General features: G+C 45.4%; 2 protein-coding genes across 8 annotated transcripts in view; one reads left to right on the top strand and one right to left on the bottom strand.

Annotated features, from left to right (window-relative positions):
* The first annotated feature begins 38 nt into the window (after positions 1 to 38).
* On the top strand, positions 39 to 16953 carry PDZD9 (PDZ domain containing 9). Of its 5 annotated transcripts, XM_082714727.1 has the most exons (6): positions 39 to 126; positions 2290 to 2469; positions 7434 to 7623; positions 12395 to 13309; positions 14818 to 15577; positions 16778 to 16953. In XM_082714727.1, exons 1-4 carry the CDS (start codon positions 96 to 98, stop codon positions 12969 to 12971), a joined length of 978 nt encoding a protein of 325 aa, XP_082570853.1. In that variant the 5' UTR covers positions 39 to 95; the 3' UTR covers positions 12972 to 13309; positions 14818 to 15577; positions 16778 to 16953. The 5 variants fall into 5 exon arrangements, with proteins under 5 accessions (XP_082570853.1, XP_082570849.1, XP_082570852.1 ...); XM_082714723.1 differs by lacking the exon at positions 39 to 126 and having other exon boundaries at positions 2032 to 2469; XM_082714726.1 differs by lacking the exons at positions 39 to 126; positions 14818 to 15577 and having other exon boundaries at positions 2032 to 2469; positions 16783 to 16953.
* Positions 13813 to 21313, bottom strand: part of UQCRC2 (ubiquinol-cytochrome c reductase core protein 2) — a 21756-nt gene continuing 14255 nt past the window's right edge. The window contains exons 12-14 of one of the 3 annotated variants that reach the window (XR_014306497.1): positions 20263 to 20339; positions 15410 to 15585; positions 13813 to 14087 (exon numbers count right to left, since the gene is read on the bottom strand). Coding sequence is in view for 2 of the 3 variants with exons in the window: in XM_082714710.1 (XP_082570836.1) it covers positions 14004 to 14087; positions 15410 to 15563; positions 20263 to 20339 (315 nt within the window). In the remaining variant the exon portion in view is untranslated. The remainder of the gene's footprint in view (positions 14088 to 15409; positions 15586 to 20262; positions 20340 to 21313) is intronic. The other 2 variants (XM_082714710.1, XM_082714711.1) reach the window with 2 other exon arrangements.

Here is a 21313-nt window from a genome sequence, read left to right as displayed (position 1 = left end):
GCGCCGGCTCCTCGCGAGTTCGAAACAGTTGGGAGTTGGACCCACCCCAGCTTCGGCTCTGGGAGGCCCTCTGAGGGGCCTGCCCTCCTGGGGCCATGAAGAAGGCCGTCCTAAAAGACAAAAACGGTAACTGGGGAGCGGGGAGGGGGCGACGCCTGGGGGACAAAGCCTTCATCCCTCTGAGTCCCCTGTGAAGTGGGACTGAACGCCAGACTCTCAGCCTGGGAGGCGGCGTCTCCCCAGCATTTGTGGAGTAAACGGTGCTTCACAGGCAGTAAGGGCCCCTGGTTGGTAGTGCAGCGCTTCGAGTTTTGACAAACGAGCACCCACACCCTCAGGATGCGGAGAAGTGCAGCTGCAGCCCGCCCCGCCCCCGCCCCGGTCCCCGCCCCCGTCCCCGCCCCGGTCCCCGCCCCCGGCCCCGGCCCCGCCCCCTGCCCCGCCCCCGCCCCGGCTTTGCGGCCCGCCCGTACTTCCGCGCCTGGCGCTCCCGACCTGTCTCCTGCAGCTTTGCCCTTTCTACGGAGAAGGGGCAGTCGTCAGGTATGGCGTCTTCTGAGGCCGCCTACCTTCCCTTAGCCCCGCCGGCTTTGGAGACTGGGCTCCTTAGGTGATCTTAGCCGAAGCCCATCGACCTTGCAAGCGGAGGTTGGTGCCCAGAGCCTGCGAAGAGGCCGCTTGCTTCTGTGTCTGTTCCGGGACTGGAGGCTGAAGGGGGGTTCCGGGTCCTGCGGATCTCTCGGATCATCCTGAACAGTCTCCCGAGCTGGAGCCTTCCTTACACGGGGGTCCTTGATGTCTTCTCTAGAGAGCCTCTGTGGTTTGGGGGCAGGTGAGGGTGGAGGTCAGCTCCGGGGCTTGCTCGGGAGGGAAGGGCCGGGAGCCTGGCTGCGGGCCCTCACCGCGGGTGGAGGGACCGGCAGAGCCCGGCCCTCAGCAGTGAAGGCCGCTTCTGGGCCCGCAGAACGCCCCAGCCCCCGGGATTTGCCACAGGCTCGGCCAAGAGCGGGTTGTCACTTGCGCTGGAGGAAAAGTGTGCTGAAAAGGAATGTCCCCAGAAGCCTCCTGTGGACTGAAAAGCAGTCTTCCCAGACGCTTCCTCTGGAGAGAACAACTTGTTCTAAATCACGCGCAAACTCGGAAACTTCTCTTTTGAGAGTTAGTTCTGTGGAACTCGCCACCACCACCGCCCGTTGTCCCAGATGTTCCTGCCCAATGATCTTTTCCTGCTATTTCCGCTGCCCTTGCCCTTGCATGCGTGGGTGAGGACAGTAACACGTTGATTTCCCACTTCCACTCTGGACCCCACAATCCATGGTTTGGTTTTTTCTTAAAAAAAGAAAAGAAAAGGAAAGAAACAAGGCAATCTTACTGTGTCCTGCCTGACTCCCTCCTCAGCCCTTGCGGCGAGGATGTAAGCCTGTGAAACCGCCGGGGTCTCTGCCTGTGTCCCTCCCGCCGGCCCGGCATCTCTCCCTGTCACTCGGGGTTCTTTCCTGTCTCCGAGACTTCCTTCCTCTCTCCTTGGTCTAAATATTTCCTGTTGGTCCTTTTGTTTAAATCTTTTTTTTTTTTTTAAAGATTTTATTTATTTATTTGATAGAGAGAGATCACAAATAGACAGAGAGGCAGGCAGAGAGAGAGGAAGGGAAGCAAGCTCCTTGCTGAGCAGAGAGCCCGACGTGGGACTCGATCCCAGGACCCTGAGATCATGACCTGAGCCGAAGGCAGCGGCTTAACCCACTGAGCCACCCAGGCGCCCCTCCTCTTGGTCCTTTTGACCTCCATTCAAACGTTACCGCCTGCGTGAAGCCTCGACTGCCTTCTCCACAGGGTACCTTGGCCTCCTGTCAGTCCCCCTCAGTGCTCTCTATAGGCTTCCTTCATAGCGTGTGTTACCGTTTGTGATTCGACATACATTTGCGGGGCTGACGGAGATCTGTCTCTTCCGCTAAGCTGGAAGACCCGTAAGGGCAAGAAATCGTGATTTCCCAGCGCACAGCCTGCCTCAGAAAAACGTATCGGGTGGCGAGATGATAACTGACGTTCATGAAGCTCTCCGCGGTGCCGGGCGCTGGGCAGAGCCCTTCAACGGTCTCATTTATACTCATAACAAGCCCCTAAGCTAGACACTTAGCGTCCTCACTTCACTGACGGGGAAACTGAGGTACAGAGAGGCTACGAAACTGCTCCGGGTCCCCAGTCCTAAAACTGGCTCTGGGACCCCAGTGATGCGGTCATGTTGCTGTGTAGGTGACGGACTGAAAAAAGTCTTCCTCTTCTCATTAGAAACACAAACTGGCTTCAACGTCAAGTCATCTGTGCACAACTTGAGCAAAACTCAGCAGACCAAACTCACCGTGGGGAACCTTGGCTTGGGCCTGATCGTCATCCAGAACGGGCCCTACCTCCAGATCACCCACCTCGTCAGGAATGGGGCTGCGGCCAGGGATGGAAAACTCAAGCCAGGTGACTGTGGTCTTCCCCCTGCCTCCCGCCTGTCCGCCTCCGGGGAGACTCGGTTAGCAGGTGTTGGTGTAACCGTAATAATGATAATATTGCTTGAGAGCAGGTTTCTGCATGCCAGCCCCTTGCTATCACTTTATCAACCCTCGCTGCGTTGTGTTTTTATTCACCCAATTCTGACCTCCAGTCTGTAGGTAGGGGCCGTTGTTATCCCCCCTTCACAGGGGATGAAACTGAGGCTCGGTGAGCTTGAGTTCCTTGCCCGGGTTCACCCCCACCTGGCACGTGGGATACACACACAGGTACGGTGTCACTCCAGAGTTATGGCTCTTGGTGGATAAACCTTCCTTCTTCCGTAGGCAGTATGAATCATCGTTAGCGTTCAGATGCATGATCTCACTTCACCCTCCTGACAATCCCTGAGGTCGATTGTGCATTAAACCACCTTACGGGGGCGCCTGGGTGGCTCAGTGGGTTAAGGCCTCTGCTTTCGGCTCAGGTCATGATCTCAGGGTCCTGGGATCGAGCCCTGCCTGCATAGGGCTCTCTGCTCAGCAGGGAGCCTGCTTCCCAGTCTCTCTCTGCCTGCCTGTGATCTTTCTGTCAAATAAATAAATAAAATCTTTAAAAACAAATAAACAAAAAAAACCCCACCTTACAGATAAGGAATCAGATATTTAGTAACTTGCCCACCAGGGATCAGTGGCTTGAACCCTCTCTGTTACACTTCTGAGCCCAAGAAACACCACCCTGCTTCTCTTGTCTTGGGGTGAATGATTTTTTCTTCCAGTTAGAGACATGTTTTCCAGTGTCTGCTCCAGTTCTAGGGCTGTGCTTGGGAGCCAAGGAGACACGATGGGCTGCAAGGGTGGTGAGAGGGAAGAGCCACCTGGTTTTAGCAGCTCTGCCACTTTGTAGTTCTGTGACCTTGGGCAAAGCCATCTAACCTTCCAGGTGTCGGTCACCTCACGCTCTGATTTGGGATAATACCACCTTTGTCAGAGGCAGCTAGGATTTGGAGAGAGAAGGTTTATGAAAGTGCTTTAAACACGACAGTTCGGTGGGAATACTGGCCGTTATTTCTCTTAGGCTGTTCTTAGTTTCCAGACTTGGGTTTTGTTGTTGTTGTTGTTTTTAATAAAAAAGGATGGTAGTTCAGTGGACTAAGCCACTGATTTGTAACTCTTATCTATTAGAATTACCTGGGGAGCTTATAAACCTGAGATGCCTACGCCCTGTTTCCCCAGAGGCTCTGATTCAGTTGATCTGGGGCTGGGGATCGGTTAGTTCATGGTTTCAAAGCTCCCCCGGTAATTGAGTCTAAGTGCAGCTCCGGGTAGAAGCAGTGGGTTAAAGAAAAGAGATAAATGATGCCGTTGTGAACATTCACCTCACCTTAAAATCCAAAACATCTTCTCCAAATGTCACTATTTGGTGCTGGGGCACAGAGTACCAGAAAGAGAGATCTGGACTTTCCAGACCAGAGGAAGCCCAGGACAGGTCGTGTGAATTTTCTGCGTGTTCTCCTTAGCTTCTCTGGGGTCAGGTGACAGACGCTGTTCGGTAACCAGAGTGCATACTCGCTGGAGTGCCACAGGAGTGTGTTTTTATGCATGGGAAGCAGGACCTATGGTCAGTGGGCTCCTTGAGGTCAGAGGCAGTCTGGAATTCATCTTTTTTTTTTTTAATTAAAGGTTTTTATTTATTTATTTGACAGAGAGAGATCCCAAGTAGGCAGAGAGGCAGGCAGAGAGAGAGGAGGAAGCAGGCTCCTTGCTGAGCAGAGAGTCCCATGCGGGGCTTGATCTCAGGACCCCTAGATCATGACCTGAGCCGAAGGCAGAGGCTTAACCCACTGAGCAACCCAGGCGCCCCAATAAAGGTCTCCATTTTTTTAAGTTTTTTTTTTAAATTTTATTTATTTACTTGACAGAGATCACAAGTAGACAGAGAGGCAGGCAGAGAGAAAAAGGAGGAAGCAGGCTCCCTGCTGAGCAAAGAAACCGACGTGGGGCTCGATCCCAGGACCCTGGGATCATGACCCGAGCCGAAGGCAGAGGCTTTAACCCACTGAGCCACCCAGGCGCCCCTTTAAGTTTTTTCTATTTGGTAATTTCTACACCCAATGTGGGGCTCGACCTCATGACTCCCAAGATCGAGAGTCGCATGCTCTTCTGACTGAGCCAGCCAAGTGCACCTGGAATTCCTCTTTTAAATCCAGGACTTAACCTACAGTGCTGGCACATTTGGTATGTCTGTGCTTGATAAATGAATAAGACGTATTTGTCACAGCCGTTGTGCAAGGAGTTTCCACCTCCACGTTCTCATTTAATCTTTGCAGCACTCCTGAAAGGTGGGGAACAAGACAAGAGGTTTGGTGAGATGAAGGAAGTGGGTCAATGCACAGAGCTAAGTGGGTGCACGGGGCTGGGGTTCCAGCCCATGGGCCCCATGAAGTCCTGGAAATAGGATTTCAGTATCAGAGAGAGAGTCCAGAGTCCCAAATCTCTGCATGACAGGTCAGTCACTTCCCTTCAGTGTCTTGGTTTCAGAGACTGGAATTCAGTGCTTTTGACAATGATGGAGAATTTCAGAGGTGACAGTCCCCCAAGCCTACTATTTCTTTGACCACATTATCTCCCAGCTCCATTGTTTCATATCCATGTGCATCAAATTTTTCTCTTCTGGTGCTTTAAAATAGGGTTTCTTTGGATTTCCTAGCTTAGTGTTAGTTTATTCTGGCTAAACTTTACAATCCTTTTGGCCAGGATGGTTTTAAGTATAGTCTGATATCTAGAGTCTTAAGAAATTAGTATAACTTTGAAGGCAAAATACAAGTCACATACCAGCCACAGTCATTCAGTAAACATTTCCTGAATGCCTACTGTGTGCAGGTATCCTGTTAGGCACGGGGTTATAAAGGTGAGCCAAACAGATGTGGTCTGTAACCACCTGGACCTTATGGAACTCACAGCCTCATCGGGAGAGATGGAGCAAAATAGGCAAATCTATTTTGGCTGCTGCAAAGTTGATTTAACGTAGGTAATCGAGACAAAGTTTATATAATAATGTGGCTCCTACAGCCCATTAAAACAGAAAAAAACCTGTGTGATGAGTTTGATATTCATAAATTCCACATTGGTATGTCTTAATGAAGGGCAACGTTAGTATCTGTTGGCAGAGTAATCACATTCGTACGGCGACATGTTTGGTTCCAGCCAGGATGGTCAGGGAATTACGCTGTTTGTTTTCTGTCTTCTTGATCAAAAAACACGCTTTAACAACATAATTGAGCAGAATGCCAAGCCATAGCTTTCAGCTATAAATGCTTCTTTTAACATTAGGCATGTAAGCTCGTCCAGTGAGAGGTGTTTGTTGTTGGTGGGTTTTTGGTTTTTTTTTGCAGGTGGGTGTGCTGTTGTAATTAACCTCCGTAGGATGAACAGCTGTTCCAGACTGCACACTCTGCAGGCAGCTGGGGAAAACCTGTTTCATTTAGCAGTTAGCTGCAGATCCTTGGCTGGTTTTTACCCTCCGCTACTTTCTAAGACTGAAGTAGGTTTTCTCCACCCTTCTAAGTCTTCATTTTCTTTACTACTTTCAAACTTCAGTTTTTGATAGGAAGCTAGGACCTAGCACTATGAAAGTTTGTCTTTGGTACTCCCCAGAGGCTTCCTTTGAGATCAGCAGAATTCTCAACTATCGCACAGTGGGGTGTAGTCTCAGAGAAGTGGCTTCACCCTCTTATCGGAGGTTAGGCTTCGGCTGTGTTGCAAAGAGGGTAATTGAGGGCCCCTAGCTTCCCATGCATAACGAGATGAGCCCCCCCTTTGGGACTTACCTGGAGTCCCTTCATCTAGTGTTAGCTATAAAGTCGCCATTAACCATTCGGCAGGCTGTTCTAGTAAGATTTAGTAAGATTATACTCACTGTGAGCCCTTCAAAAGTAATTTCTTTGTATTCCTTCCTCTCTTGCTGGGTGTCCTTGTGGTAGTCAGGATTCTTCACTGCAACCAATAGAAAACCATCCTATTAAGGCACTGAACTTAGAACAGTGAGTCTGACAGAATTGCCGGAAAGGCTGGAGAACCAGGCTTGGGAAAACGATGAGAGAGCACAGGGCCACCTGTCACCACCCCCGGCAGGCAGGGTGCTCCTCTCGCCCTTCTGAATCTCCTGCTCCAGGTTCAGTGACCCAGGTGGGCTTGCCCCATGGCTGGATCTCCTTTACACGTCCACGCACAAATGAGTAAGTAGTCTTTTTAACACCCACTTTGGGGGTCCAGGAGCTTGTGATCAAGATGTGGTTTTCCTCCGCCGTGGTGGGGGATCCAAAGCCCCATGGCTGACCGTCACGCTTCCCTCCCTGACCAGCAATGCCCTGAAGTAGACAGCTTAGCTGTCAAATCCCTTTAACCAACATACTCCCTGTATAGACATCGCAAGCTTAATTAAATCATGCTACATGTCCAGTGTTTTTCATGCAGAATTATTTGTTCAATGAATACTGTGCAAGGCAGGAAATTAAAATCAAAGTCTTGATGTTAATACCAGTGGAGGGCACTGGAAATTGCCAGGCAGGTACAAGAGAAACTAGGTCATTTATTCACTTAGTGTAAGTGGTTTTTTAATAGTAATAGCTATTTATTGTATTTGAAACACATTTTTAGACTCTTAAGTGATGGCTCAGACTATAGATGGTTTTTAGCTTCGGACACACCAAGGACTAAAGAAATGCAATAAAAACATGAAATAATACCTACCATTACACCACTATTAAGAAACATCTTGCATGCATTCTCCATTATGCAAAGGACACTCATGTCACTGAGATGACCACATTCATTAAATAAAGGCTGAACCAACAATATAAGCCCTTTAATGAAACACCTCACAGTAGAGCCAGAAGTGCTATGAACCCACTGACCCATTATCTTCATTTTACTGATAACTTTTTCCCTCTTCAGGTGATGTTCTGATTAGTGTTGGCCATGCCAATGTGTTAGGATATACTCTTCGAGAATTTTTAAAACTTTTGCAACACATCACCATAGGAACAGTACTACAGATCAAGATTTACCGAGATTTTATTGACATACCCCAAGAGTGGCAAGAAATCTATGATTTAATCCCTGAGACCAAATTCCCAGTAACGCGGTGAGTAGATCGGTTTTTTTTAGGAAATCTTTTGTTATGCTAGCACCCCCGGGGCCATGTGAAGCACTGGGTCTTGGTTTCCTGGGAGAAGGATCCGCTGGATCAGCGGGGGAGGGATTGGTGAAACCACCACAATCATCTAGTGGGTTCTGAATCCTTTTGGAGAAGTACAATCTACAGGACCTAATGTGAAGCAGATTGATGAGCTCAAGAGCCCTGAACCTGGAGCTTTAAGGAGAACCATCTGGTGGGAGCTCTGCCACTTGTCCCCTTGTCCAGAGTTGGCCTTAAACACATGCTATGAATCCCATTCCTTCATTTGTCTCCTGCACATTCAGCTTCTCTCTGGATCCTTTTCAACAACATGGAAGCCTTATTTTAGGCCTCTGCCATCTTCACAAACCCCACCTTGAGGCCGCTGTCCTCTCCCTGGCCCCCTAGCCACGGTCCTGTCCCTTTGACTCCAATAGGGTAGAGAGATGCTGTAGCAGCTGTGGGCCATTTCCCCTGGACATGATTTCTCAGGCGCTCTGCCCCCCTGCACCTTAGTGGAGGCCTTGCTTTCTTCACCTGGCCAAGAGACCTCTTGGCAGGGCCACCCACAGCCCTCATGTTCCTGACTCCAGTGGACTCTTCTCAAGTCTCCATTACTCTTGGCTCCCGAGCAGCATTCGCCACTGTACAACCCCACCCCCACTCCTGTTAAAGTCCCATCTTCCCCAGGCTTCTGCCCTGACCTTCCCTGGGGCTGAATTTTTGGCTTCCTTGTCTCAATCTCCTGGGCCATCTCTCACTGATGCCTGTAGTTTCTATCACTCTCTGAATATGAGTGATTTTTCAAATCGTATGACCTTCAAACATGTACATTTAAATCCTTTCTCTGCCACTCGGTAGCTCCATTTGGGTGTATCACGAACCCCTCACACTCCTTGTGCCGAAAAATAAAAAGCCAGCTCACCACTGATCTCCAGTGGCCCTATCTTACTAGCGATCATTTGCCTAGCTGAACAAGTCAGAAATTTAGGGGTTGTGCTAGATTTCTCCATTCCCTTCTTTCCACGCCCAATGATCACGAGGGCTTGTCATTTTACCTTCCAGCTTTCTCTCACATTCATTTATTTCTCTCCGGCCACCACCACCATCCCAGTAAGAGTCACCATTCAGTCTCTACCATCCACTCCTGTCCCCTATTCATTCTCTACACAGAACAGTCCTTTTACGATTCAAGTCTGATTTTGACATGTTCCTGCTTAAAATCTTTTAAAACCTTCTCTTCTTGGGACAAACGCCCAAATCCTTGCACTGATCTGTGCTACCCCATGTGGCTAGTGTCTGTCTGTATCGACCGCAGCCTCACCTCATTCTGCTCTTCTCTGCCCTCTCTAGTCCACTTTGGCTCTCAGCTTTTTTGCCTTCTCTTTGCCTCGGGGCCTTTGCACTTGCTCTTCTGTCTGCAACATGCTTAGGACCCTGTCATTACTCATCCTTGAAGGCTTACAGTGCAAACTTTTTCCAAGAGGCCTCGCTAAATCAGGAAGCTTTAAAACACTGTCTGGCCCACCCATCTTGCGCTTTCAGGGCGACCTGTGTATCTCCATCACAGCATTTCTCCTAATTCCCAGGACGTAATCTGTATCACCCATTGTTTACTCTGTTGCCCTGGGAGAATGCAAATCTCTGCCATTATGCTAAATCTACCACAGGACTTTCCCATGTTTCCTTTATTCAGAGGGAATAAAAATTAAAACCCAGCTTTTGAGGCTCAGACAAATCACTTAATCTCTGTAACCCAGGAGTGCAAGAGACCCTTCGGCAGGTCAGATGCGTGAGGAAGGTCTGCAGAGCTTAACATGTATAACATGAGATCCTTTTCCTTCAACAATTCAGTGCTCTGATGCAAGAGTGGGCCTTTGGTTATTGGGATTGGGCTCAAGGAAATCTGGCTGGGGACTTGACTAAGAACTAAAGTATGGCCCACACTGCATTGGCATTACTTCGTATATTCCCACTTGTGGTCCAAAGGACTGATACGGTCAACAGATGTGCTTTGTTGGTCTCCTACAACAACATTTTGAAAAGTCAGAATAGCGGCGATCTAGAGAGAAAGGAAGATACAAGGGAGCTTTTCCAGGTGCCAGTACTCTTTCTTGACCCCCGGGGGTGTGTGGCCACCCAAGTGTTTATAATTTTTTTCCATTAAACTGTCTGATCTTTTTTGCATTTTTCTGTATATTTCAAAAATGTTTAAATGAAAAAATTTGAACTTACACATCTAAGATTTCATGGAAAGAATCTGCACCTGTGGTTTCTCCTGAAAAATCGCTAAGATGGGCTTGCTTTCCCACAGGCTGACAGTGGAACTACAGTTGGGTAGAGTTGTCTGTTCCCTTAGATCAAGCACAGATTGGGGACAGGCTTTTCCCCCAAAACCAAACCAATCATGATGTAGTTAAAAATCATTCACGGTAACACTGCTTACTATGCAGTGGACATTGCTTGACGAGCATTATACCTCTTAATCCTCAGGATAAGGCTTTTTATTATCCTGATTACAGGCCAGAAAACGGAAGCCAAGAGAGATGTATGTAAACTTGCCAGAGGTCACACAGGGTCTGTCACTAGGCCTGTCTCCAGAGCAGCGACGTTCGAGAACGTACTGCTGTGGTGTAAATGTTCTCAATTTGTGCTGTGCCATGTAGTAGCCACGATTAAGCATATGCAATGCGAGGACCTGCAACTGGGGGACCCCGTACTGGGGAGTGCAGCTCTCAAGCCTGGGTTCTTCATCATTTGTTTATAGAAGGATTATGTTTCTAAGCATTTTAAGTGTTCAGAGTTTGAGATACAGAATAGCACAACTTGAGTACGAGGCTAAAACCCGTGGATTCAGAAACAAGAGCAGACACTTCCTGAATCCCTTCCTTAACAAAGTGTTTACATCTAAGGCACTTTGGTAATTACATGGTAGGGGACAGGGAAGGAGCACAAAAGGAAAGAAAAGGCTTCTTACACAGAGCTTGTAAGATCTTTTTCAGGAGCAACCGGCACTTTGTGCACACTGGAGAATATTCCACATAATACTTTGGCAGACCTAGTGTTATACCACTGTTTCCAACTAACTCTGACCTCTGCTGGCTTATGGCTTTATAATCATACTTCAGTTAGGAAGAACCTGGCTTTACTACTTATTCTTTATAGTTACCTAATACTGAGTTACAAAGGATATTCTTTGCAATCTGGAAAAAAAAAGTAACATGGATTTTTTCCCCCCTATTCACAAGCTGCTCAGAAGTCCTGGGCATGTCTGAAGGCCAAGTGTTCTGATCCTAAGATCTTTTGAATCTCTTTGCACCCACTAAATCGAGGATGAAGGAAAATCCACATTTTAATGACTAGTAGTTCTCAGAGAGAATGACTCAATTACTAATTATTACCAGAAGAGAGAAACTTTAGGAAAACCTGTTCAAATTCTCGGAAGCAAACAGAACAGTCAGGACTGCAAATAGTAGTGATAACGCAAGCAGGTCTGAAAGGTTGGCGGCGCGGGAGGGGCGTTGGAGAAGAAAGGGATTCCCGTCTCCTGTAGCAGGACTGAGGTGCCAGAGGTCCATAATCACAAAGACCAGGATGAGGGGGGCGCAGGGAACGGCATCTGTTCCGGGGAGTAGTAAGTCGGCACAGGAACCGCAGGTTTTAGTGAAGCTGAAGAGTTGCTGGCAGGCCAGCGCTGCCCAAGTTTCAACAGTCAAGAAAGCCAGGAGTTGGGGATGTGAGGGTGAGTGGGCTGGCCAGGCAGGTGTCCCCACTCTTCCCTCATCGCTCACGTGTGTTCCTCCGGAAGCTGCAGGGTCGGTTGAAGAGGACGTCTGTCCTTCAGTGAAAGAGGTATGAAGAGCTGTGCTCCTCTGCTGGAACCTCCAAACAAGCTCTCAAGTAAGCCAATAGTTGAGGCAAGTTACAAAAACATCTTTAAAAGCATCTGGCCAGAGGGGTGCTTGGCTGGCTCAGTTGGTTAAATGACCACCTTCAGCTCAGCTCACGATCTCAGGGTCCTGGTATTGAGCCTCTCATCAGGCTCCCTGCTCTGGGGGATTTTGCTTCTCCCTCTGCCTGCCGCTTCCTCTGCTTGTGCTCTATCAAATTAAAAAAAAAAACAAAAACCAAAAAACATTTGGCCAGCAAGAGATAAGTAGAATGCCGAACAAGACACATGTGGACATAGAGGGCATTGTGTAAGTCCATGCTTTTAAACCCAAAAGAGAAGCAAATGATGAATGCTCAGGAGAAAAAAAGAAGACTCAAAGATTTCCCTATCACTAGTGTGTTGAAGATCTTGGAGGCCCACTAATTTCTGAATATGCTAGAAATTGGTAATACCCTGTTATTGTGGTTATTGCTGACCCTATGTATCTATCTTGAATACACCCAACTTTTGTGCATTAGAACAGAGCTCTGTGGAGGAGATGGCCGGGTTTACTATCATTCTGGAGGCAAATTAACCTACACTTTAAGGCCTGCTAATATTCTGGTCAATACTCTGGCTTAAGTTAGTACAAAGCAATGTGAAACGATCCAAGGCAGAATTCGATTTACACTTCGGAATGGAAACAAACGTAAAGGTACTTTGAAAGAGAAAACCGTCGACAACACAAAGTGCTAAAGCTAAATTACATCCTTTCTTTGACGAACCAAAGCGGCTTTTAAGACCTCTTGTTAGGGGACAATGAATGTTCAGACAATTAACAGTCCACTTCTTTTTTTTTCATTTCAGCCCAACAAAGAAAACTGAGGAGTCAAAAGATGACCTTTTGGCAAGCAGTGGTGACAACGAAGATGTAGTTTCAGATAAAAACCTTAAGTATTATAAAGACCCAGGGTCCCCTGGGCCTCAGTCTGCAACAAGACCGATGTCTATCTCCAGAGAGTGGCATGGATATAAAAAGGAGAACCATACGATTAGTGTAGGGAAAGACATTCAGAGTGACGTGATGATTCACAGAGATCACAAGAAAGAAGTGAGAGCCCCTTCTCCATACTGGACAATGGTGAAGCACGACAAGGAAAGCTCTTCCTCCTCCACCGCCTCCTCCACCTCAGATGCATTTTGGATGGAAGACTACGCGCAGGCTGAAAAGAGCAAGGTTCCACCTGTATCGAAAGCTCCCACCCAGGCTGAAAAGAGCAAGGTTCCACCTGTATCGAAAGCTCCCACCCAGACTGAAAAGAGCAAGGTTCCACCTGTATCGAAAGCTCCCACCCAGGCTGAAAAGAGCAAGGTTCCACCTGTATCGAAAGCTCCTACCCAGACTGAAAAGAGCAGGGTTCGACCTTTATCGAAAGTTGCTTAGGAGGCAGTCTGCAAGTTGGTGATCACATAAGCATCTATCTTGAATACACCCAACTTTTGTGCATTGCTCTGTACAGGTTTGCTATACTTACAGTAGTATGTGCAGACTTCACAATTCTTTCTCAAGTGCATTGTAATGCCTTCAGAGACCTTCTTCCATGTGGTAGCCAAACACTGCCCTGGGGCCGGCCAGGCCTCCCCACCTTATTCTCAAAATAGTAATGTCATCCACATCCTTCCCACACTCCCTTCCGAGAAGACCGGCTCATCTTTTACAGAATGCAGCAGAGGAACCCAGGATCGGAATGCATGAACATAGAGAGAATTTCACTTTTTAAGGTAAGTATCACATTTTTATTTAGATATTTAGTTTCTCTTGTTTTGCAAACTTCAGATGCCCTACTTAAAGTAAGAGATGTATTTTTCTGGCTGGTTGGTCACATAACAATTTTTCCCCCTTTTTAGCCCTAAGAAACAAAAACAGATGAGCGAGAGGAAGATGAGAAAAAAGACAAAACTCTGTGACTCAAGTGAAGATAAATCTGACATAAAATGAGGCAGTGGGAACACAGGATATGACTAAAGGGAATTTATATTTTTAGGAAATAACTCTATTCCAAAAAAGACAGAAAGGGGGTAAAACCCAACTAATTATTCTGATCCAAGAGGACAGATTTTTAAACTGGTTTCATCTCTAAAAGCCATCAATAATTATTTTAATTTTAATAGTTTCCGATGCTTCTGGACTTTATTATTATGTTCTTGTTCTCCTTTACAGCATCTAAAACAAAGAACTCAACATATAATAAATACTTGATTACCAATAGCAAAGATGCAAGAAAAACATTTAAACAGAATGTTTTATTTACTTTAAGTCAGCTGGGGATAATTACCTGTATTTATATGTTAAGACATTTCACCTCATTGAAAAACAAAAAGATAAAATGTTGTATTAGAGATCTTTGACTTTCATGTGTTTGCTGCTCTGGGTTGAGAACATGTTCAGCTCTTCCCTGCAAGATGTGTTTCAGTATCACAACTCATCAACAAAAGGTGTGTGGCCCAGATTTCCACTTGCTGCCATTGACTTCCGGCCAGAAACAAACTTCTTTGCAGCCTTGAAACAAACAAACAAACAAAAAAAAGGAAAAGAAAAGAAAAGAAAAAAAGTTAACAGAGATAAGAGAATGCATTATCCAGTAGACAAACTTATTTACCCCATTATTTCAAGAGCGTGTAGGATGAGGCATCCTGAGCCAGCAGCTCTGTAAAACCTCTTGTGAAGTTAACTAGAGGAGAGGGCTGATGCATTATTTCAGTTTGGGACACTGTAAGAAAATAAGCTTGGGTGTTCTGATGAATGTTCCCTCCTACCTGTGACTGAGCAAGTGTGATGCTCCAGATCTAAGGGTAGCTGTTAAGGGGGTGGGGGCGTAAGGAGAACCTCACTGACACTGTGAAATAGGACAGAGGCAGCCTCAGGCCGGGCAGTACTCTGCTGCTTCTGTATTGTAACAGCAAATAGTCTGAGCCAGTAAAAATACTGTTAACATAAAAGTCAAACTTTCTCCCACTGTGTTCCTTATGCCACTGTATCAAGACCAGAGGCCGGTGGTTTAGGTGTACCACGACGAACAGCAGCCCCCGTGTTCTTTAAAGCCAGCTTCTTCACGGAGACACAGTGCTAGAGGCAGCAGAGGCTGGGACATGACGATCGTATACAAGAGGAGGAGAGCCATTTGGAAGAGTGTGAAAATGACGAACTTAGGGGCCAACTGAAATCGGGCCAAGACTACTACCTTAAAATAACCTGTTTCTTTTTTCTATTCCCACTGTCCCTACGTAAGGCAGAGCTGTTGGTGAGAAGATGGCTGAGACCTCTACAATGCAAGAGGAGTTGACATTTTTAATATAGAAAGAACTGGGGAAAACCCACTGATTTTGGATTTATTCTGTAGTTCATATATTTGTTAGGTACAATAGAGAATACAAAAAGGTATAAGACGTAGTCCTTGCCCTCAAAACAACTGAATCTCACAATAATATATGTTAAAAAAAAAATACACCAATAGCAGGAGGAATGTCTTTGGCTGAGATGAACGGAAATCCCAAGATGCTGGGGCGTGCAGGACTGGCACGACAGAGTTTATTTCTTGGGAGGAGAATCACATGAAAATCACATGAAATTGCCACTATTCAACTCTTCTTCACCTTTTGGAACTTGAAATGGTTTCATCTATTGGTACTTGACCGTGCTGACAAGGAAGCCATCTGCAGGTGTGGCGGCAACGAGCCCCTCCCACCACCGCACCAGCCAGGGAGGCACCAACCGTCAGGACAGGGACGTACACAGCCCAGGGGAGATTATGCATGCCTTCTGAGATTGGATCACTAAGGTCAAATTATTTGATGTAGAATCAGAAGTTTTTATTCGCTCACGTTTACGACATCGGCGTCAGCTACGGAGTCTATCTGCTGAAGGACTGTGGCTGGCGGCGTGTACGATCCCGCACCCAGTGCCTGGGACCCGACTTCATCCAGGAACCCCTCAGAAGACTCCACTGACATTAGGTAGCCAGCTTTCAGCTTGTTCCTGTCCAGTAAAAGGTATGTAACTAAGGCAGAAGCAGTTTTATAAGAGCAAGGCAATTTGAAAGTATGTTCTCAAACTCAAACCAAATAAAGTATGTTTTCAAACTCAAACATGTTTTGGTAAATACACAAATGAACAGCCCTGAAACCTTACAGGGCTAAAGGCCTCCATTCTGCCTTCAGTTCATCAGTTATGTGATTATTTATTTAGAAAGCTGTCAATATGAGCTTATACTGGAATCCCAACAGACTGCCTTCCGATTTTAGACTAGAACTTAAGGCTACCTTAATGTGAAGTTTTGATTAGTGAAGTAATAACTCTTGCCTCCAGTACTTTTCTGGTGATGACTTTAGGTATTTCTATAAAAGCAGAACACCTATGTGGTCTCTTAAACACTGTCCACTTAGCAGAATACTGTGTGCTGATTCTCTGATCTACCTGCATCCTCCAGGCCCATTTCTACACTGAGATTTGTCCAGTGAGGGTGGTTCATGGCTGAGAAGAAAGATGAGGACAGGAGAGGTCTTACATTCTTTGCAGCTTAAATACAGCACAAAGCATGAAATAAAAATACAATTCATAATTCTCTCAGAAAGAAAATGGGTGTTCAATAAGGCTCTCGAGTAATTTAACTCTAAAATAAACTATCCTTGTTTGGCACTCTGTAGCAAGACTTGCATTTACACATAATCATAATTTAATGCAGCAATTTTACCACAGTGTCCGCTTAATTTAAAAAAGATTTGCCCCCCACCAAGAGAGGGAGGGTGGGGGAGAAGGAGAAGGAAAGAGAGAATCTCAAGCAGGTCCTACATCCAGCACGGAGCCCAATGAGGGGCTTGATCTCAGGACCCTGAGATCAAGACCTGAGCTGAAACCAAGAGTTGGATGCTTGACCGACTGAGTCACCCTGGTTCCCCAAAGATTTTTACCTCTTCACTCTAGGCAACAAACTGATGGCTACCAGAGAGGAGGTAGGTAGGGGGATGGCTGAGAAAGTGACAGGGATTAAGGAGGGCACCGGCTATGAGGAGCACTGGGTGATGTATGGAAGTGCTGAATCACTGTATTGTACTCCTGAAACTAATATTACACTTCATATTAAATAACTGGAATTTAAATAAAAATGTAATTTTTTTTTACCTACAGTAAACTTTACCAAGAGATTGTTAGTTTGTCCCTTCACAAATGACACCTTACTTTGTTTCTTTCAGTACAGGAAGACTAATAAGAACGTTACAAGAAAAAGTATTAACTCCATCAAAATGGCAGAAAACAAACATTTCTCAGTATTAATAACTGAAATTCTATTTTCTACATGTTGCCGTACCTTATAAAAACTGTGCTACACTTAAGGAAATATATTTTCTTAAATAAATTAGATTTGAAACAGATTTTTCTTAAGTAAATCCAGTGTTTCCATTTATTCTTATCATGTTTTGTTTGTGGTGCAATCATGCAGAACTGCATCCTATTAACCAATCCTTTGTTCCATGTACCTATTACTTAATAAACTGTACTGCACTGTTTAAGAGATGCAATTTTTAGTGTGTTTAGTGTAACAGAAGTAATTTTTTTTTTAAGATTTTATTTATTTATTTGACAGACAGAGATCACAAGTAGGCAGAGAGGCAGGCAGAGAAAGAGGGGGAAGAGGCTCCCCACGGAGCAGAGGGCCTGATGCGGGGCTCGATCCCAGAACCCTGGGATCATGACCTGAGCCGAAGGCAGAGGCTTTAACCCACTGAGCCACCCAGGCGCCCCCAGAAGTAATAATGTTAATGGAACAATTTGAAATGACCAGGAAGTTGTTCCTTCCTGGGTTGAAATTTGCCTGTCATACTTCCTTTGTGGGCAACACTAAACGATCATGAAGACAGTGTGAGTTTCACGATTCACATTTTGAACTGTCCGAAATGGATGGAATCAAATTTAAGTGTTTAAGTGCTGTATGAAAATGCAAGCTGATTTCTGGCTTGGTCCAAATTATGTCTTTTTTGTTAAAGAGACTTGGCAAACTACTCAATGAGAGATGTTGCTGGCACTCCCAGTGAAAACAGTGGGCATTTAAAAACCACCAAAAATCAGACAGGTATTTCAATCTTTTAATCAGATACAGTGATCTGCAGGGGATACCTTCCAAGAACCCCAGTGGATGCCTGAAGCCATGGTTAGTACCGAACCCTATATATACTGTTTTTTTCCTAACACACATACCTATAATTAATTTATAAGTTAGACACAGTAAGACATTAACAACTAGTAATAAATTAGAACAATTGTCCTGCATTGGGCTCCCTGCTCAGCAGGGAGCCTGCTTCTCCCTCTCCCACTCCCCCTGCTTGTGTTCCCTCTCACTGTCTCTGTCAAATAAATAAATAAAACCTTTAAAAAAAAAATACAACAACTGCAACAATATGCTGTAATAAAAGTTAATGTGTATAATTTAAAAATAACTTATTGTCCCATACTCCCCTTTCTTGTGATGATGTGAGATGATCAAATGCCTACGTGATGAGATAGAGTGAGGTGAGTGATATAGTTGTGTTGTGACACAGTATTTGGCTACTAATCACCTTCTGACACCTAAGTCAGAGGAAGGACGATCTGCTTTCAGACCATAGCTGACCCCAGGTAACTGTGGAAAGTAAAACCACGGATGGTGGGGGGAGTGGTGGGGGAAACAAGTTTTTTTTTTTTGGTCTATCATATCAGTAAAGAGGTTAAAAAAAAAAAAGAAATTGCCAATGGTTAAGGCAGAACAGGCACTCTCATATACTGGTGGTGTGATTATAAACTTGTACAACCTTTCTACACTAGGACTTTGAAATATAAAAATAAACATATAAACATTCACATATATTTGAACAACTTTTGTGATAATATTTATTATAACTCTTGACTCAGCTGGAAATCTATACCAAGAAGATAGTATGAAATACAAAAACGTTTTAAGGGGCGCCTGGGTGGCTCAGTGGGTTAAGCCGCTGCCTTCGGCTCAGGTCATGATCTCAGGGTCCTGGGATCGAGTCCTGCATCGGGCTCTCTGCTCAGCAGGGAGCCTGCTTCCTCCTCTCTATCTCTGCCTGCCTCTCTGCCTACTTGTAATCTCTGTCTGTCAAATAAATAAATAAATAAATCTTAAAAAAAAAAAAAAGTTTTAAGACCAAAGATACCTTTTTTAAAATATTTTTTTTTTTATTTTATTTTATTTATTTGATAGGCAGAGATCACAAGTAGGCAGAGAGGCAGAGGCAAGCAGAGAGAGAGGAGGAAGCAGGCTCCCCGCCGAGCAGAGAGCCCGATGCGGGGCTCGATCCCAGGACCCTGGGATCATGACCTGAGTTGAAGGCAGAGGCCTTAACCCACTGAGCCACCCAGGCGCCCCCAAAGATACCTTTAATTGTTTATATTTCCAACCATAGGAAATGTCCAACAAGTATATTTGGATAAACCAGTTAATACTGTTTATAACAGATTTTTAGTAATCTGAATAAACGGAAACAACAATATAATGGTAAAAAAAGAGGACTCACTGGTACGGAGTAACAGGTCATTTATTTTTTTATGTGTTTCTTATATTCAAATTTCTACAATAAACATGCTATTAAAGAGGATATAAGGGAGCGCCTGGATGGCTCAGTGGGTTAAGCCTCTGCCATTGGCTCGGGTCGTAATCTCAGGGTCGTGGGATCGACCCCTGAGTCCTGCTCTCTGCTCAGTGGGGAGCCTGCTTTCCCCTCTCTCTCTGCCTGCCTCTCTGCCTATTTGTGATCTCTCTCAAATAAAGAAAAAAAATCTTAATTAAAAAAAAAAAAAAAAAGGAAGATTAAGTATATATAATAATAGTTAACAATTATGTTTAAAATGTATAAAATGGGGGCGCCTGGGTGGCTCAGTGGGTTAAAGCCTCTGCCTTCGGCTCAGGTCATGATCCCAGGGTCCTGGGACTGAGCCCCGCATGAGGCTCTTTGCTCAGCTCTTTGCTCAGCTGGGCTCTCTCTCTGCCTGCCTCTCTGCCTACTTGTGATCTCTGTCAAATAAATAAATAAAATCTTTAAAAAAAAAAAACCAAACTTGGACGACTGCCTTCGGCTCAGGTCATGATCCTGGAGTCCCGGGATCGAGTCCCACATCGGGCTCCCAGCTCCATGGGGAGTCTGCTTCTCCCTCTGACCTTCTCCTCGCTCATGTTCTCTCGCACTGTCTCTGTCTCAAATAAATAAATAAAATCTTTAAAAAAAAAAAAAAAAAAAAAAAAAACCAAACAAAATGGTCAGGAAAATAAGCAAAATATTAACAATCTCTAGGTGGCAGGATGTGGGTGTTTCCCTTTTATTTATTTATTTATTTATTTATTCGTGTGTGTGTGTGTGTGGGGGGGGGGGTTGGTTTGTTTTTAAATATTTTATTTATTCGACAGAGATCACAAGTAGGCAGAGAGGCAGGCAGAGAGAGAGAGGAGGAAGCAGGCTCCCTGCAGAGCAGAGAGCCCAATGAGGATTTGATCCCAGGACCCTGGGATCATGACATGAGCTGAAGGCAGAGGCCTTAACGCACTGAGCCACCCAGGCGCTCCTTCCCTTTTCTTTTAAATACTCTTCTGTACCTGTCAATCCTTTTGGGTATATGTCACAATAAAAAAAAAAAAAAACTTGCAAACAGTTGAAACAAAAAACACATTAATACTGCAACTTACTTGGCAGCTTGGACGTCTGCATTGGAAAGGTTTCCTTGAGCAATGGTTTTTACTTGGCTATAGGCAGCCTTGATAACCTAGGATAGACAAGAGAAAGCTGGTCATTTCTGATCAGTGCCAGAGACTCCTGAAGTAATCAAATGCCCCTCTACAGAGGTAAAAACATAAGACGTAATAAGGTTGGTTCCAGAGAAAGAGAACAGTGTCCAATTTGGGATTCTTGTCACTATGTGTTCCTTATTCTTCCAGTGTTCCATGAAGCAGCCGTTTGTACCTCAGTAATAGCCCAAGTAGCAAGCTATGTCATCTATTTATTTATTTATGGTGGGCAGCAAAGCAAGGTTTATTGAGCGATAGCAAACTTTAGAATTGAGTGATAGTACAAAGCTCCCAAAGAGGAAGGGAAACCCAGAGGGTTGCCCGGAGCCAAGCTTTTTTGAAAAATAGTGGCAGAGCATAGAGAATGCCAGGATGGTTTAGGAAAAGCCATTCCTAATGCCCTGTAAAGAATAAATCCCTCTAAAATCGCTCCAGACTCTCAAAGCATCATGGAATGAATACTGCTATCCCTTACTTCTCACTAAGAAGAAAGCACTAATTCACACAGAGCTGATTTATAAAGCTTATCCCTGCCTGGGATGTCAGAGTCCAGAAGGATTCAAGTTCCTGTGATGTGGGTGGGCGTTTGGCAAATATTTGCTGGATGTGGAAGTTCATAAAACCAGTCCATGATTTTCTCCATCCCACCTTGGTACCATCCTGGGTCACTGACCTATCCCTATTCACCTACATTCTGGGACCTTCTTTCCCTGCACAGCCACACCCGACTTGGATGTAACCTGAATATGCCCTCTCTGTGAAATCCTTCATTCCACAACCCCTGGCCTCAGTCTGTAATCACACAATCCTTGTTCCACTTCATCAAGACCTTTGGTTCCTTGAATTCTCTCCTTTGAATCAAGTCCCCTAGCTTCAGTTCTCTGGCCGAGATCCACGAATCACTCCTCAGTCACTCTCGTCAGGGTGCCCCACTCTCTTGCCATCTGCCCAC

The sequence above is a fragment of the Mustela nivalis genome, assembly GCF_964662115.1.
Source record: "Mustela nivalis genome assembly, chromosome: 19".
Lineage (NCBI taxonomy): Eukaryota > Metazoa > Chordata > Mammalia > Carnivora > Mustelidae > Mustela > Mustela nivalis.
This window is presented reverse-complemented; position numbering and strand designations above follow the sequence as displayed.